The 17,813-nt window shown below is 40.6% G+C and overlaps 2 protein-coding genes across 6 annotated transcripts in view; one reads left to right on the top strand and one right to left on the bottom strand.

Moving 5' to 3' along the window:
- Positions 1-17,813, bottom strand: part of PPAT (phosphoribosyl pyrophosphate amidotransferase) — a 71,431-nt gene that overhangs the window by 15,370 nt on the left and 38,248 nt on the right. For both annotated transcript variants that reach the window (XM_048848204.2, XM_075127892.1), the window contains exons 2-3: positions 4,306-4,372; positions 672-878 (exon numbers count right to left, since the gene is read on the bottom strand). In XM_048848204.2, the coding sequence (XP_048704161.1) occupies positions 672-878; positions 4,306-4,372 (274 nt within the window). The remainder of the gene's footprint in view (positions 1-671; positions 879-4,305; positions 4,373-17,813) is intronic.
- PAICS (phosphoribosylaminoimidazole carboxylase and phosphoribosylaminoimidazolesuccinocarboxamide synthase) overlaps positions 12,128-17,813 on the top strand; it is a 61,539-nt gene continuing 55,853 nt past the window's right edge. For all 4 annotated transcript variants that reach the window (XM_048848200.2, XM_048848198.2, XM_048848199.2 and 1 more), the window contains exon 1: positions 12,128-12,530. In XM_048848200.2, the coding sequence (XP_048704157.2) occupies positions 12,143-12,530 (388 nt within the window). In that variant the 5' untranslated portion in view covers positions 12,128-12,142. The remainder of the gene's footprint in view (positions 12,531-17,813) is intronic.

Raw genomic sequence — 17,813 nt, 5'->3', positions numbered from 1 at the left:
ATCCACAGACTGACTACATTCTACATAAAGTTCCATTACCTTTTCCAAGTCATAAATTTACATTCTTTGATGTAGTAGTATGTTCCCTTGTTCTTTGAACAGGGTTAAAAGAGAAGCATCTGTGAGGTTTTAATTCTGCTCTGCAATATGTCCACTTCCTTCTTTACGGGCTATGATATCCAATTTTTGACTGTCTCCTTATGTGTTCATATCACTATAAATTACTATTTTCTACTACTATTTTCAATATTCACTATAGCTTTCTCAAGGTGATGACAAAAAGAGATAATATTGCAGATGAGGACACATCAATGTATTAGATGATATTTTCTAAGCACTCTTTGCTTTCTCTAATGACTGCCATGCAATGGGCAGATTCAAACTGAGCTATTCATAACTGTATCTGGATTAGTTTTCCCTATTGGATCAACATTAACACAGAAAAGAAAAGAAAAGTAGATTACCCCCCCCACCATGGGAGTTACAAATTAAAAAAACTTTGTTTCTCAGTGCACTGCCCAATCCATTAGTTTGGAGTTCCTCACCATTCTCTGTAGTTTTCAACGACCTAAAGCATTGTATGTCAGCTAGGAGATGTGACCAAGTTTTTGTCCATGTCTGCCTCCTACTCATTAATAAATGATACTGGAAAACCCAGGACTGATTCCTACCTTTCTTCTGAGTTGTTTAGCATTTATTAATTCACCATTGTGTGCCACAGCAATCTTCCCATGAAGAGTTTCTACAACGAAAGGCTGGCAGTTCTCTAATTCAGAGATTCCCGACGTGGAGTACCTGGTGTGGCCAATTCCAAGATTTGAAACATACAGCTTCTTCAGATTGTCTTCACTGAACACATGATTAATAAGACCCATTCCCTTGCAGGGAGGAAAAAAAAGACTCTGTATTTATTATTGTTTCCAGCAACACACTCATTATGCCAGCACTTTACAAGCAAAAACCAACAGCAACAAAACAAAACAAAACAAACAAAAAAAAAAGAAAAGAAAAGAAAAGAGCTTACCTCTAGAGAGACAAGACAGACAGGCAGGTCACAGGAAAGGGGAACAACATAAGGAGTGGTCATGGAGGCAACTGGTTACATCAGGATAATACACAACATAAGGGGGAGATTGTTTTGAGCAGATTTTATTTTCAGATAGACAGACTGTCCCCAGTTACCACTCAGTAAGAAAATATCCTTTGAAAAACCACTAGCAGAAGAAAATTTGGGAATACTATATGTATTTATATTCAAATGTAATTTTAAAAGCTCAACTGGCTGTGTTCTTTTAATGCTATTTTAAAGTTTAAAAGCTCAACTACATTTATTCTTTAATGCTATTTGAGAGAGAACACTATAAAACAAATATTTCAATATATTCTGTGCTTTTTTCCCTGAGAAATAGGATAATACATTTAATCACCAGCACCATAATGAATTTATGTTTTTATACCAGCTTCAGATTAATGTTTAAAAGACCCCATCATTTGTAATTCCGGCCACTGCTATAATTGGCACTCAACCTGAAAGAGCCAGAAAACTCTGTTGAAAAGTCTTCAGGTATCCAAGTTGACTTCTACGGCAGAAATGACTCAGAACTTTTATAGATAGGCCCCAGGAGATTCTAGCATATTCAATAGCCAAGGCAGTGCTCCTGTTGGCAACAAGCATTGTGAGGGAGGAATTTAAAAGCATGCAGGGTCTAAGTAATTAAAGTACAGGACTGGGAAACAGGTGCTCCAATTTCTATTCTGAACTCTGGCACAGACTTTTTTTGTAACCTTCAGAAAGTCTCTTTATCTGTTTAAATCTCTTTATCTCTCTAAAATGTGGATGATATTTACTTCCCTTGAGTGTTATGAAGATTAATTCATTAAAGAGCTTTGAATGCCTTAGAGGCTCAGAATTATGTTTGAATCTGATAATTAGAGGAAGGAGAAGAGAGGTTAGCACGAACAGAATTTCAATGTAAAACGCTACTGTGGCAACAGATAAATACAAGGCAAGGCAAAAAGAGCAAGCTCTGGCCTACACACCAAGCTACACTGGTTTAACTAAGGCCATGTCTACATTACAGCTGCTACAGCACCACAGCTATGGCACTGCTGTAGCACCAGAGTGTAAACGTTTCCTTCATCAATGGAGTTACTCCCCCTCACCCTGGCTGCATTTACATTGACCTAACTATGGTGCTCAGGGCACAAAATTTTTCATAGTCCTGAACGATGTAGCTAGGTTGACCTAATTTAAGTGAAGACCAGACCAAACAGTGTGGCTTTAGACCAATTTAGTTACATCAGTGCAGAACCCTGCATAGACTCTTAATTTAAAATGGTCTGAGAGTCAGGTCAGTAAATTCAAAAAAGTGCAAGCTAAGCAGAAATAACCAATTTTAAACTAATAAAAGTATGTTCTACAGGGATTTGCACCAGTTTAATTAAATCAATTTTTAAACCAGAACAGCTTCAAGGACAAGACCATATTCACTGGTTTGTGCCCTTCAAGTTTTCTTTTTTAAATAATAGTAACTGTAGAATTTAAATACTGCAGCCAAGACATATCCCAAGGATAAGAGAAATCTTATTATGCAACTGCTGTAATATCAAAACTTCCTGAGATGATGCAGTCATCATATTTAATTCTTAATATTGATATGCTTAGATGTCATTCTCCACAGCTCTTATGGAATCAATATAAAGTATTATAGTGTCTGCCAACATTTTATTCTCAGCGCATTACTTTTTACTCAGAGGCAGTGCTAACGGTAGAAGTGGAAATCTCTCATAACCTAAAAAGAAGTGGAAGCTCAAAACAAGAACAGGGTCTGTCATAAATATAAAGGGAAGGGTAACCACGTTTCTGTATACAGAACTATAAAATCCCTCCTGGCCAGAGGCAAAACCCTTTCACCTGTAAAGGGTTAAGAAGCTAGGATAACCTCGCTGGCACCTGACCAAAATGACCAATGAGGAGACAAGTTGCTTTCAAAGCTTGCAGGAGGGAAAGAGTCTGTGTGATGCTTTTGCTGGAAACAGATCAGGAATGCTCTTCAGAACCCCTGTAAAAAGTTAGTAAGCAATCTAGCTAGAAATGAGTTAGATTTTCTTTTGTTTAATGGCTGGTAAAATAGCTGTGCTGAATGGAACGTACATTCCTGTTTTTGTGTCTTTTTGTAACCTAAGGTTTTGCCTAGAAGGATTCGCTATGTTTTGAATCGGATTACCCTGTAAGGTATTTACCACCCTGATTTTACAGAGGTGATTCTTTTACTTTTTCTTTAATTAAAATTCTTCTTTTAAGAACCTAATTGTTTTTTCATTGTTCTTAAGATCCAAGAGTTTGGGTCTGTATTCACCTATGCAAACTGGTGAGGATTTTTATCAAGCCTTCCCCAGGAAAGGGGGTGTAGGGCTTGGGGGGAAGACGTCTCCAAGTGGGCTCTTTCCCTGTTCTTTGTTTTACATGCTTGGTGGTGGCAGCATAGGGTTCAAGGACAAGGCAAAGTTTGTACCTTGAGGAAGTTTTTAACCTAAGCTGGTAAGAATAAGCTTAGGGGGTCTTTCATGCAGGTCCCCACATCTGTACCCTACAGTTCAGAATGGGGAAAGAACCTTGACATGGTGGCAGTGGTGGGATCAATTTGAGATTTTTTTTTGGGATCATTTTGAAACAGAAGCACAGTAGGATTTCACACATTAGTACCTAGAACTGCCAGCACCAAACCCTTTCAACTCACCAGAGCTAAACACGTTAGAAGAAAGGGGCTCTGGTGTTGACAGCTCCAGAACAGATTGCTTTTTACTGAAGCAAAAGATTAATTTCAGTGTTGTTGGAGCTGTATTGATCCCAGGATATTAGAGAACAAGGTGGGAGAGGTAATATCTTTTATTGGACCAACTTCTGTTGGTAAAAGAGACAAGATATTGCCTCACCCACTTTGTTTCTTCAAAAGCTTGAAGTGGACTTGAAGGATAACCTGGTCTGAGTTTTGTTGTTGATTTTTTAAAAATAAGTTTAAAGCTTGGTCTATACAACAACAACAAGTTAAGGAACTGAACTCGGTACTCTTATTATGACAAATTCTTGTCATTTCCTGTCTCTTGCTTATTATTCCTATTTCCTGGAACAAGCAGAGACTCTCCTCATGCACCTCAGGTGGAAACGTGTTATTTTTTCCTCCGACTTTTCCTTTGAGTACTCCTTATTTCGCTCTATTTTAAAAGACTGGATTTTTATGTAAAGACTAGATCTTTACTTCTTAAAAATGGCAACAAATTAGTAAAAAGTCCTTAAAATTTTACCTTGTGCACTTTGAATGTTTGGGCTGAGTCTCCATCACTTGTCACAATTCCACCACTTTCTTGGCCCCTGTGGACAAAATTAGCATAAATACTGAATGGCTCACTGAGCACAACATCCAAACAAAATATTAACTTGTAAAGCGTAAAAGAACATAACCGTTTGTGTTTAAAATGTCTTAAGTACTCCATTTTTATAGACTTATCAAAATTATGTTTTTTGTATGTTCATGTTGCACTTTATTGTAAAATATTTAAGGCTCAATCCAAAGCACACTGAAATCAAATAAAAAGTCTTTCCATTAATTTCAATGGGTGCTGGATCTGGTCCTTACTGCTGACTTTCTATAGTCTAAATTTCAAGGTGAACATAAAATACTACCAGATCCTTAAATTGAAATGCCAGGCAGCCCAATGGCCAGTCACACCAGCCACTTGTGTGACCCTGCAGCCAGCCGCACCAGCTACACTGGCTGCTGCTAAGGTGGCTGGGGAAGGCAGCTGGCCCTGGAGGGGGCCTCCCAGAGCAGAAGCCCCCCAGCTAAGATTTAGTCAGGGGTATTCATAGTACAAGTCATGGACAGGTCACAGGCCATGAATTTTTGTTTATTGCCTGTGACCTGTCCATGACTTCTATTAAAAATACCTATTACTAAATTGTAGCCTTAACAATAAATCGATGCAGATGTGGTCTTTGGGTTACTGGTAAATTCCCAATGCAACCTTTAATTGCTCAAAAATTGAATACCCTGAAATAAAAATGTCTGTAGAATGCGCTTACAAGCTGTAGCCAAGAAAAAAAACAAACAAAATGTAACATATATATACACTAAATAAAGTACTTTAATGAAGATGAAAGGGAAAGAAAATATATCTATTAGATTACTTAAATATAAAACAGCTAAAGGTCTTGTACAATAGGATGTGATTTTGCTCTCACATTAAACTAGTTTAACTCAATTGGCATCATTGGAGTCATTCTCGAGTTATACTACTGTAACAGCTCGTCTACTTGAAAAGACAATTCGGATTAAGGCAGGGCATGCATTTAAAGTGCAGTAACTATTCTACAATAATTTTATGTATCGAAAAGACCTTATAAAAAACAGGAGAATAAGGTGCAAATGTTCAATATGCTTGATCCCAACAATAACTTAATACTTTCCACCACTGATTATGCCCAAGTCTCAAAGATATTTTAGAAGGCCATGTCTACACTACGAAAGTACTCCGATTTTACAGAAGTCAATTTTTGGGAACAGACTGTATAAAGTCGAGTGCATGCGTCCACACTAAGCACATTAATTCGGCGGTGTGCGTCCACAGTACCGTGGCAAGTGTCCCACAGTTCCCACAGTCCCCGCTGCCCATTGGAATTCTGGGCTGAGCTCCCAATGCCTGATGGGGCCAAAAATTTGTTGCAGGTGGTTATGGGTAAATGTCGTCAGTCAACCCTCCCTCCGTGAAAGCAACGGCAGACAATCATTTCACGCCCTTTTCCCTGGACTGCCTGAGCAGACGCCATAGCATGGCAAGCATGGAGCCAGTTCAGCTCACTGCGGCAGTTATGACCATTGTAAGCACCTCGCGCATTATCGTGCAGTTTATGCAGAACCAGCACCTGAAAAACCAGGCGAGGAGGCGACGGCAGCGTGGTGATGAGGACGTGAACACAGATTTCTCTAAAACCGTGGTCCCCGGCAATTTGGAGATCATGGTGTTACTTGGGCAGGCTCATGCCGTGGAACATCGATTCTGGGCCCAGGAAACAAGCACAGAGTGGTGAGACTGCACAGTGTTGCAGGTTTGGGATGATTCCCAGTGGCTCCGAAACTTTCACATGCGTAAGGGCACTTTCATGGAACTTTGTGACTTGCCTTCCCCTGCCCTGAGGCGCAAGAGTACCAAGATGAGAGCAGCCCTAACAGTTGAGAAGCGAGTAGCAATAGCCCTCTGGAAGCTTGCAATGCCAGACAGCTACCGGTCAGACGGGAATCAATTTGGAGTAGGCAAATCTACTGTGGGGGTTGCTGTGATGCAAGTAGCCAACGCAATCATTGAGCTGCTGCTATCAAAGGTAGTGATTCTGGGAAATGTGCAGGTCATGGTAGATGGCTTTGTGCAATGGGATTCCCTAACTGTGGTGGGGCTATAGATGGAACGCATATCCCTATCTTGGGACCAGACCACCAGGGCAGCCAGTACATATACCGCAAAGGGCATTTTTCAATGGTGCTGCAAGTACTGGTGGATCACAAGGGACATTTCACCAACATCAAAGTGGGATGGCTGGGAAAGGTTCATGACGCTCGCATCTTCAGGAACTCTGGTCCATTTAAATGGCTACAGGAAGGGACTTACTTTCCAGACCAGAAAATAACCGTTGGGGATGTTGAAATGTCTATCGTTATCCTTGGGGACCCAGCCAACCCCTTAATGCCCTGGCTTATGAAGCCATACACAGGCACCCTGGACAGTAGTAAGGAGCTTTTCAACTATAGGGTGAGCAAGTGCAGAATGGTGGTAGAATGTGCATTTGGATGTTTAAAGGGTCGCTGGTGAAGTTTACTGACTCGCTCAGACCTCAGCGAAACCAATATTCCCATTGTTATTGCTGCTTGCTGTGTGCTCCACAATCTCTGAGAGAGTGAGGGGGAGACGTTTATGGCCGGGTGGGGGTTGAGGCAAATCGCCTGGCTGCTGAGTACACGCAGCCAGACACCAGGGCAGTTAGAAGAGCACAGCAGGAAGCGCTGCGCATCAGAGAAGCTTTGAAAACCAGTTTCATGACTGGCCAGGGTACTGTGTGACACTTCTGTTTGTTTCTCCTGGATGAAAACCCGCCCCCTTGGTTGTCTCTAAATTCCCTGTAAGCCACCTGCCCTCCCCCCTTCAATCACAACTTGCTTGCAAAGGACAAAGTCACTATAGTTTAAAAAACATGTATTCTTTTTTAATTGGTTATAAAAACAGGGAGATATCACAAGGTAGCCCGGGTGCAGTTTGGAAGGAGGGAAGAAAAAGACCACTTTAAAACTTGTTGAAAGCCAGCCTTCTGTTGTTTAGGCTGTCCACTGGGGAGGAGAGGTTGGGTGCCCAGAGGCCCCTCCTCCCCCCCATTCTTGGGCATCTGGGGGAGGAGGCTATGGAACTTGGGGAGGAGGGTGGGTGGTTAAACAGGGGCTGCAGTGGCAGTCTGTGATCCTGCTGCCGTTCATTAACCTCCACCAGATGCTGGAGCATGTCCATTTGATCCCGCAGTAGCCCCAGCGTTGCCTCATGCCTCTTCTGATCTTCCTGCCACCACCTCTCCTCACATTCATCAGCCCCTTTCCTGTACTCTGCTCGTGTCCCTCCACACATTCTGCTGAGCTCTGTCAGTGCCGGAAGACTGCATGAGCTCAGAGAACATTTCATTGTGCGTGCATTTTTTTCGCCACCTTATCTGAGATAGCCTTTGGGACGGAGGAGGGAGGCTTGAAACATTTCCAGCTGCTGGAGGAAAAAAAAGGAAGCGAAGATACATTTTACAGAACAATGGCTATACTCTTTCACGGTGAACAACACTATTCACATTACATAGCATATGTGATTTTGGTACAAGGTCGCATTTTGCATCTTATATTGAGTGCCTGCGGCTTTGGTGTTAGAGATCACACATGCAGTGCCAGGCAACAGAATTCGGATTGCAGGTGGCCATGGTAAGCCATAGTCTTTCAGCTTCTGCAGCCTTCCTAACAGCAGTGCCCTCCTCTCCCATAGCAAGCAAAGCATGCTGAGTTGGCCATTTAGTGCTGTGGTTTTCCGGTTAATGTGCAGCAGCAGAAACCAAACTATCCCACCCCCCACACCACCCCCGATCCAATTCTCTGGGATGACTGCTTTACTCCTCACCCCACCATGAGGCTGGTATCAGGGAAGATCCCTGCTAGCCAAACATGAACGGCTCAGCACCAATGCCCCCCCGCCCCCCACCCCCTCCACATGCTAACTGCGGGGAGGATTTCTTTTCAGCCATAGGCAAACAGCCCAGCAGGAACGGCCACCTCCGAATGTCCCCTTAATTAAATTCCCCTATTTCAACCAGGTTACCATGAACAATATCACTCTCCTGAGGATAACACAGAGAGATAAAGAACGGATATTGCTTGAATGCCAGCAAACACCGGGACCACATGCTGCCAGGCTTTGTCACGCAATGATACCAGATTACTTGCTACTAGCATAGCGTGGTAAAGTGTCCTACCATGGACGACGGAATAAGGCTGCTCTCCCCAGAAACCTTCTGCAAAGGCTTTTAGAGTACCTCCAGGAGAGCTTCATGGAGACATCCCTGGAGGATTTCCGCTCCATCCCCAGACACATTAACAGACTTTTCCAGTAGCTGTACTGGCCACGAATGCATCCCAAGTCCTCAAGGCTACTTAATCATTAAAAAACGCCTGCTTTTATAACATGTATTATATTTTAAAAAGGTACACTCACCAGAGGTCCCTTCTCCAGCTTCGTTGGCTTGGGAGGATATTTCAGTCAGGGTCATAAAAAGATCCTGGCTGTCAGGGAGAACGGTGTGCTGTGTGCTCTCCTCAAGCTCCTCCTCATCTTCCCCGTCTGCAAAATCCTCAGGCATGGTGGAGAGTACCCCATCACTGGAGTCCATGGACAGGGTGGGGTAGTGGTGGCAGCCCCCCCAGAATTGCATGCAGCTCAGCGTAGAAGCGGCATGTCTGGGGCTCTGTCCCGGAGCGTCCGTTTGATTCTTTGGTTTTCTGGTACATTTGTCTGAGCTCCTTAAGTTTCACACGGCATTGTGTTGCATCCCTGCTGTAGCCTCTGTCCCCCATGGCCTTGGAGATTTTTTGAAACGTTTTGGCATTTCGTTTTTTGGAACGTAGATTGATAGCATGGATTCCTCTCCCCATACAGCGATCAGATCCAGTACCTCCTGTGCGATCCATGCTGGAGCTCTTTTTCAATTCTGGGACTGCATGGTTACCTGTGCTAATGAGCTCGCCTGACCAAACAGGAAATGAGATTCAAAAGTTCCCAGGGCTTTTCCTTTACACCTGGCCAGTGCATCCAAGTTCAGAGTGCTATCCAGAGTGGTCACAATGGTGCACTGTGCGATAGCTCCCAGAGGCCAATACCTTAGTATCTACACTAACCCTAATTCGAAACGGTGGTGTCGATTTCAGCGCTAATCACCTCGTTGGGGAGGATTACAGAAATCGGTTTTAAGAGCCCTTTCTGTCGAAAAAATGGCTTCGTTGTGTGGATGGGTGCAGGGTTAATTTGATTTAACGCTGCTAAATCCGACAAACGCACAGTGTAGACCAGGCCTAAGTCATTAATACCACCTGTGTGTAAAGTTAATTTTTAAAAATATAAAAATAAACTAGGGCTGTCAATTAATTGCAGTTAATGCACGCTATTAATGCAAAACAAATTAACTAAATTAAAAAACAAACAGTCATGAATAATTGCTGTTTAATCACACTGTTAAACAATAACAGAATACCAATTTAAATTTAATATAAATATTTTTGGATGTTTTTCTACATTTTCAAATATATTGATTTCAATTACAACATAGAATACAAAGTGTACAGTGCTCACTTATTATTTTTGGTTACAAATATTTGAACTGTAATAAAGATAAAAGAAACAACATTTTTCAATTCACCTCATACAAGTCTACTCAGTCCTACTTCTTGTTTAGCCAAATCAGTAAAACAAAACAAGTTTGTTTACATTTATTAGAGATAATGCTGCCCTCTTCTTATATACAATATCACCTGAAAGTGAGAACAGGCATTTGCATCACACTGTTGTAGCTGGCGTTGCAAGGTATTTATGTGCCAGTTACATTAAACATTTGTATGCCCCTTCATGCTTTGACTTGTAGGCTCTAAAGTTTTGCATTTTTTAACATAGCTGTACTCAAAAACAAAACGAATTGACATCTGTAAATTTCACTTTCACGATAAAGAGATTGCATTACAGTATGAGTACTGTACTTGTACGAGATTGATTGAAAAATACTAGTTTTTAAATTTTTTTACAGTACAAATATTTGAAATAAAAAATACAAATTGAGCACATTTTGTATTCCGTTTGTTTTAACCTCATAATTGTGATTTTTTAAAAATCGTTGACAACCCTAAGACGAACACTTTTGTCCAAAAAATTATTTGCTATTGTTTCTTGTACTACCAAATGTTATTATAACAAAGAAGTTACAGAAAAAATTCTTTCCTGCCCTCACCAGTTTACTTTGCTCAGAAAAATGCACCTGTAGACACAAAAATTGACAGAAAAACTTAAAGGTGGGTACAGTACACTCATCGACTTTAAACAGAGTTTTTAAAATTTAGGCCATTTCTATGTTGATCATGGCCCTCCAAATATCATAGCAAAATCAAATAAAGGATGGTTGCAGTTAACCTTCAGTGTAATGCCTCTGATTTTCACTGATTAAAATTCTGAATCCAACCCTCACCACCTCCCCCCGCCCCGGCAACCCCTGTCTCCCCCAACACACACACACAGACCCCCTAATAGGCAGTGAACCCTCTGAGATAGGCTGTGCAAAGCTTGGCAGGGGCTCTGTACCCCATCCAGCAAAGCTATACTCGATAGGTACTTTTGAAGTCAGTAATGGCTGGGAAAAGAGTGGAACTGGTAGAATCATGGCTGTGCAGATCAACTAACCAAGCCAAGCAACCTCCTTACTCTAGTGAAAATATGCAGCAAGGGGCCTCCGCTTCTAGTCTATGAGATTCTGTTCTCCCCTTTTGCTTTCCTTAGAGTTCTCCAGCATAGAGCCCATATACCTGAGCTGCGGGCAGGAACTAGGATTTGGTCCTTAGTACAGTACCCATATGGCGCTAAAAAGGTCAGTTTCATTAACATGCAGCCTATACCATCATACCTCTTTAGCCTTAGAGCAGGTCTACTCTACTGCTTAAGTCGACCTAGCTTACATCATTCAGGTGTGTGAAAAAGTCCCCCGCTCTCCCAAGGCAACTCAAGTTTTTTGCTGTCCACACTGGCGCTATGCTGACAAGAGTGTGCTCTCTCATCAACATAGCTTCCACTTCTAGCCGAAGTGGAGTAATTATGCTGATGGGAGAGCACTCTCCTGTCAGCATAGTGCATCCTCACCAGACGCAATACAGCTGCGCCGATGTAGTGCAGTAGTGTAGACCTGCCCTTAGTTTTCAGCTTTTTTGTTTAGCTCAGTTGTACTCATGAACAATGCTAGAATAAAATAGGAGTTTTATAAAATACAGACACAATTTAAAACGTGGATGATTCCAATGTGTATTTTTAATGCTAATAAAATACCAAATGCAATCATAATTTGTAACTTAATGAGAACTCTTACCAACATCTTTTAGGTTCCAAAATGTAAAACTGGCTGCAAACAAAAACTGCTACAATGTCGAATTAATTCCTAACAAACTACAACACGAGATAATCTTAAAAAAAAGAACGCATTTACTTTCTTTCTTAAAATATTCATTAAAAAGAGTGATCATACTTAAAACATTGTTCATAAGAAGGGTTAAAGCAAGTAGACACCCTGAGTTTATTTTTTATCTTGTGGAATACTGGGTACTAGATTACACTTCATTTGTGCAGGAGCGGTTTTATTTGTCTGCTTCTAATATAAAGCCTGCTTATTTGGCAGTTTCTCAAGTTACTCCCCTCAGGCAGTTTGAGCCAGTAAAACTAGATCCTTTCATCTCTGTGGAGCTTACTGACAACCAGCCGTCTGGTTTCCAAGGAAACAAAATCTTGGCTAGAAATAGTGAATCATTTCCAGGTCACTTTCAACATGGAGAGTGGAGCAGGAAAGCATTGGACTGAAGAGGAGGTTAAAGCCTTGCTAAGCGTCTGGTCAGAAAAAAACATAAGAAAGCAACTTCATGGAACACTAAGGAATAAAGGAATATTTATCTACATTGCTAAAAGACTACAGGAGTTAGGAGTTTGCAGAGACTGGAAACAGTGCCGTGCAAAGTATAAAAATCTGAAGTATGAATTCAGAACAGTTAAATATGCCCACAACTCTGGAGATGCCACTAAAACCATGAAGTTTTTTCATGATCTGGATGCCATACTGCAATATGAACCAGTCACACAATTAACAGAGGATGAAAACGGCAAGTGCTCTGCAACTGAGAGACAGCTGAACATAAGCACTACCACAGAGCACACTGAAGGTAAAAAATAATTTCTATTTCTTGTCTTTGCACAAAAAACAATAAATCTGGTAAGATTAAAAGCCACATTATATAGCCCTAGAAACAGAGTCAGAACAGCAACTGACTTGATGCATCCCCTGCAGATGGGGAAAAAAGAAGGTTAGCACCACCAGTGTCGAAGTCTGTAAATACAGCATAATCCTAACAAATTTCACTAACTGCTGGAAAGGTCCAGTCCTGCAGAGGCTCTGTACCTTGTGCAACTGGGTCCTAATATTCATCTAAAATTTTTTCTTTGGAATATAATTTGTAATACTTTGCAACAGGTTTTGAGAGCTTCAGTTCAAAAAGAAACTAATTATTATAGCATATACTGTATTACAAATTTCCCAACTCAATTATAAATTTGGTTTTGTTTTTTTTTAAAATAAATAATTACTGTCAGGTCTGAAGTCAAAGAGATGTTTAATTTTAGCATACTTTTATTACTATTTTAAGATTTACCCCCTTAAATGCAATATTATTAATTGTGAAGTATGTGAATACAATGAAATGGAAATGCATGGCTTACAAAATTGTATTACATTTGTGCACTGAGTATTTGATAAACATTTTTGAATGAAGCTATTAGTGTATTTAGTCATGTAAAATTGGTTATGTTTAAAAATATATAAACAGAGACCATTCTGAAGCAAGACAAATAATTTAAGAGACATTTTTAAACACGAAGAAATGGTGGTATTTACCAAACCAGTTGCACATCAGGTTCTGTTAAACCCCCTCAGTGTGCATAAGCATCATTAGCATTACACTGGGATTTACCATATCACAGGGAGAGGTGGAAGAGACAAGACAATTAGAGACAGGCTGAGACAATGTTTTGATCACAATTAGAATTAGGTGAGGGTTCAGGTTTGAGGCTAGATTAGGGCTGCAGTTGGTGATCTCACAGTGCCAAAAGTCCCTGTGATGCTGTTACAAGATTTCAGTCACATCCCAACTGACATCAAGAAAAAGGCCCCCCTTGGTATTCATTATCTACAGCAGTACCAGAATCTTTGGGGGGGGGGGGGGGAGGGTGAAGGAGAGATGAGAGATTCAAATCAGAATCCAATTTGCTCCCACAATGTGAAGAGGTTTGGATTAAGTTACAATTGTGAATCATTTTTACAAAACAAAAATCAATTAAAGTATAGGGGAGATTTTCAAAGGCACAAAGGGGAGTTGGATGCCTAACTCCCTTTTGTCCCTTTGCACATCTCCCTCTACAATGGAAGTGGACAGCTCTTACAGTTGGGAAAGTGATTTTTCCCATATTTTAAGAAAAGACTCAAATTTTTAGTTTTTAATCTTAAAGAATTTTTAAAAATTTATATGAATGTAGTTCTATGATAACGTGTCATCCATTTGAAGATATTTAGTTAAAATAAAATTATTAAACACATGTATTGTGAATTGTACACTACTGTAATCTGTGCATTATTTAAAACAAAAATCTAAAAATGGAAGAAGTTCAGGGGGCAGATCTTAAGCTGGTATAAATTGCTATAGCTCTATTGACTTCAGTGGAGCTATGACCTTTACACCAGCTGAGAATCCACCCCTGAACTCAAGGTTATCCTGCATGTTTTAAATTGCTTTGCCCAAATGGTTAGTTTCCTTTGAACCTTAAATCATTAAGGGGCATTTTCAATTAATGTTTCACATCTCTTACCCTTAATATCTTTAAGATAACTTCAGAAAGGACCCAATAATCAGCCAGCTTTTCTGATGAACCCCAATCCAGGATATTAATTTAAAAAATTGCATCCTTGGTGGAATGTACTGCATTTTGGGGCATGTGAAAAATCTGATTTCAAAAGTATGATGTAATAGTGGTACATTCAAATGTCTATACAGAAAAGGAAATAAGGGAAGCCTTTGTGCATTTGGTTTTAATTCTTCTTTATAAAAAGCACAGAAATTAAATACAGTCAACGGCAATAATGTAGTAGGAATAGTTCAGAATTGAAATGCAAAAATTCACACAACCATAACTCAGCCACAACACACACACACACACACACAAAAACATAAATGTAACCTACAACTAGTATATAGGTAACAAGGGACAAACCGTGATAAGACTAGTATCTAAGAATTGTCCATTAAAATACACAAGTCAGAAAAGTCACACTACTGCATTATGGGCCCAATCCTATTTCACTAAAGTCAGTGGGGAAATTCCCATGGAAGTGACAACTCTCAGTAAGAATGTTTTTAACTGAATTTTTAAATCTATTTTCTGACACAGCATCCTTTAAAATGCATGTCCTAGACATTTTATTACTTCTCATAAAAGAAAAGATTTCATAAGAGATTTTCTGCTCTTCTGCTCATGTGTTTTGGAGGATAGGATTAAAATTCAAAATGACAAATTGGAGAAATGGTTTGATGTAAATAAGAAGTTCAATAAGGACAAATGCAAAGTACTCCACTTAAGAATGCACACATATAAAATGGGAAATGATGGCCTAGAAAGGAGTACTGCGGAAAGGGAGCTGAGGATTGTAGTGGATCACAAGCTTTAAAAAAAAAAAAAAAATAGAATTCTGGGATGTATCAGCCGGAGTGCTGTAAACAAGACACAAGAAGAATTCTTCCACTCTACTCCACACTAATAAGGCCTCAACTGAAGTAATGTGTCCAGTTCTGTGCACCACCTTTCAGGAAAGATGGTAACAAACTGGAAAAAGTCCAGATGAGAGCAACAAAAGCGATTAAAGGTCTAGAAAACATAACCTATGAGGAAAGATTGAAAAAAATTGTGTTTGTTTAGTCTAGAGAAAAGACGACCAAGGGAAGACATAACAGTTTTCAAGTACAGTAAGCCTCAGTTACGAACACCAGAGTTACAAACTGAGCGGTCAACCACACACCAATCAGGCAGCAGCAGATACACACAAAAAGCAAATACAGTGTAGTTCTGTGTTAAATGTAAACTATTAATAAAAATAAAGGGAAAATTTAAAAAAAAATTGACAAGGTAAGAAAGCTGTTTCTGTGCTTGTTTCATTTAAATTAAGATGGTTAAAAGCAGCATTTTTCTTCTATATATACACATTTTCAAAGCTCTATTAAGTCAATGTTCAGTTGTAAACTTTGGAAAGAACAACCATAACATTTTGTTCAGAAGTACAAACAACCTCCACTCCCGAGTTGTTTATAACTCTGCGGTTCTACCGTACCTAACAGAATGTTACAAGGAGGAGGGGGGAATTTTTTTTTCTCCTTAAGCTCTGAGGATAGGACAAGAAGCAATGGGCTTAAAATTGCATCAAGGGAAGTTTAGGTTGGACATTAGGAAATAACTACTCTGACAGGTAGAAGGTAAACACTGGTACAAATTGCCTAGGGTGGTTGTGAAATCTCCATCATTGGAGGTTTTTAAAAACAGGTTAGACAAACACCTGTCAGGAATGGTCTTGTTCGGGATAGGCAACCTATGGCACGCACGCCAAAGGCGGCACTTGACCTGATTTTCAATGGCACTCACACTGCCTGGGTCCTGGCCACCGGCCCGGGGGGGCTCTACATTTTAATTTAATTTTAAATAAAGCTTCTTAAACATTTTAAAAACCTTATTTACTTTACATACAACAATAGTTTAGTTATATATTAAAGACTTATAGAAAGAGACCTTCTAAAAACATTAAAATATATTACTAGCATGTGAAACCTTAAATAAGAGTGAATAAATGAAGACTCGGCACACCACTTCTGAAAGGTTGCCGACCCCTGGTCTAGTTATTACTTAGTCCTGCCATGAGTGCAGGGGGACTAGACTAGCTGACCTACTGAGGTCCCTTCCAGTCCTACACTTCTATGATTCTGTGTTTAGAAAGGTCTTTGGGGCAGACCTGAAAGAAAACACTCTTGTGGGGGGGAGGAAAGGGGGGGGGGGAAATACCACACACAGTCTGCATCCATAGGAAGCTCTGTTCTCCCACAGTAGCTCTGGCACCCTGTGCCTCCCACTGATCTGAATGGGAAGGGGAGGGGAAGAAATACAAAAAAAAACAAAAAACAAAAAAACCCACACCAGTTCATACTCAAATTAAAATAGCCACAGGATGTATCTTCCACGAGGTCAGAGAGGGATGAAGTATCTCTCCACCACAGCCAGCCCCCATTTTGTGCTGGACTTCACCCCTTTGGACCATGCAGAAAGTCTGAACACCTTTAAAAAAATCTGGGCCTAGCTGCCTAAATCTCATTGCAAGTCATGGGACTTTGGGATTTAGACTCGGAAAACTGAACCCCTTTTTAATTTTGTCTAATATGGGGTTAATATCAGATATTCCAACAGCACTGTGTAAGTAATACATATATGTATACAGACTAGACATGCAGTGCAACAATATACTACCTGTGTGACAGGGTTGGGCCAGATGGCTACAGGAGAGTAATAGAAAGCAGATATATTAGCCCCAGGTTAAGTAGGTCCCTTTTTCCTGGGTAAGGTAACAGGGAAGGTTCCAGAACAATCAGGAACCTTCTGGAGACAATTAAGATGACAGGCTAATTAGAACACCTGCAGCCAATCAAGAAGCTGCTAGAATCAATTAAGGCAGGCTAATCGGGGCACCTGGGTTTAAAAGGAGCTCACTTCAGTTTGTGGTGTGCGTGTAAGGAGCCGAGAGTGAGAACGCATACTGTTGGAGGACTGAGGAGTACAAGCATTATCAGACACCAGGAGGAAGGTCCTATGGGGAGGATAAAGAAGGTGTTGGGAGGAGGCCATGGGGAAGTAGCCCAGGGAGTTGCTGCTGTTGCACAGCTGTTCCAGGAGGCACTCTGGACAGCTGCATTCCACAGGGCCCTGGGCTGGAACCCAGAATAGAAGGCGGGCCCGGGTTCCCTCCAAACCTCCCAACTCCTGGTCAGACATAGGAGGAGCTGACCTGGACTGTGGGTTCATGAAAATGGCCAAACTGAGGGCTGCTGTGAAGCTCCAAGGTGAGCAAATCTGCCAATAAGCGCAAGACCCACCATGGTAGAGGAGGAACTTTGTCACACTGCCCCACAGATATCCATGGCTCAAATTGTTCAGAAGCAACAAAAATTTTTTTTTTAATATTAATCAACACTAAATAAAACATAACATGTTTATAGGATGTTTGGAAATGCTGAAAGGGATGATGGCCATTCCAACTAGGTAAGTCACACAAATTCATCTTCTCTCCTTGGCTAATCAAAATTATTCTTCAGATTCAGTAGATTCTGAACTTCACTTAAGCATACCTGCCTTACACACCTGTC

Source organism: Caretta caretta, chromosome 4 (assembly GCF_965140235.1).
Source record: "Caretta caretta isolate rCarCar2 chromosome 4, rCarCar1.hap1, whole genome shotgun sequence".
NCBI classification, from domain to species: domain Eukaryota; kingdom Metazoa; phylum Chordata; order Testudines; family Cheloniidae; genus Caretta; species Caretta caretta.
Note: the sequence above shows the minus strand (reverse complement) of the source record. Positions and strands in the feature narration are given on the sequence as shown.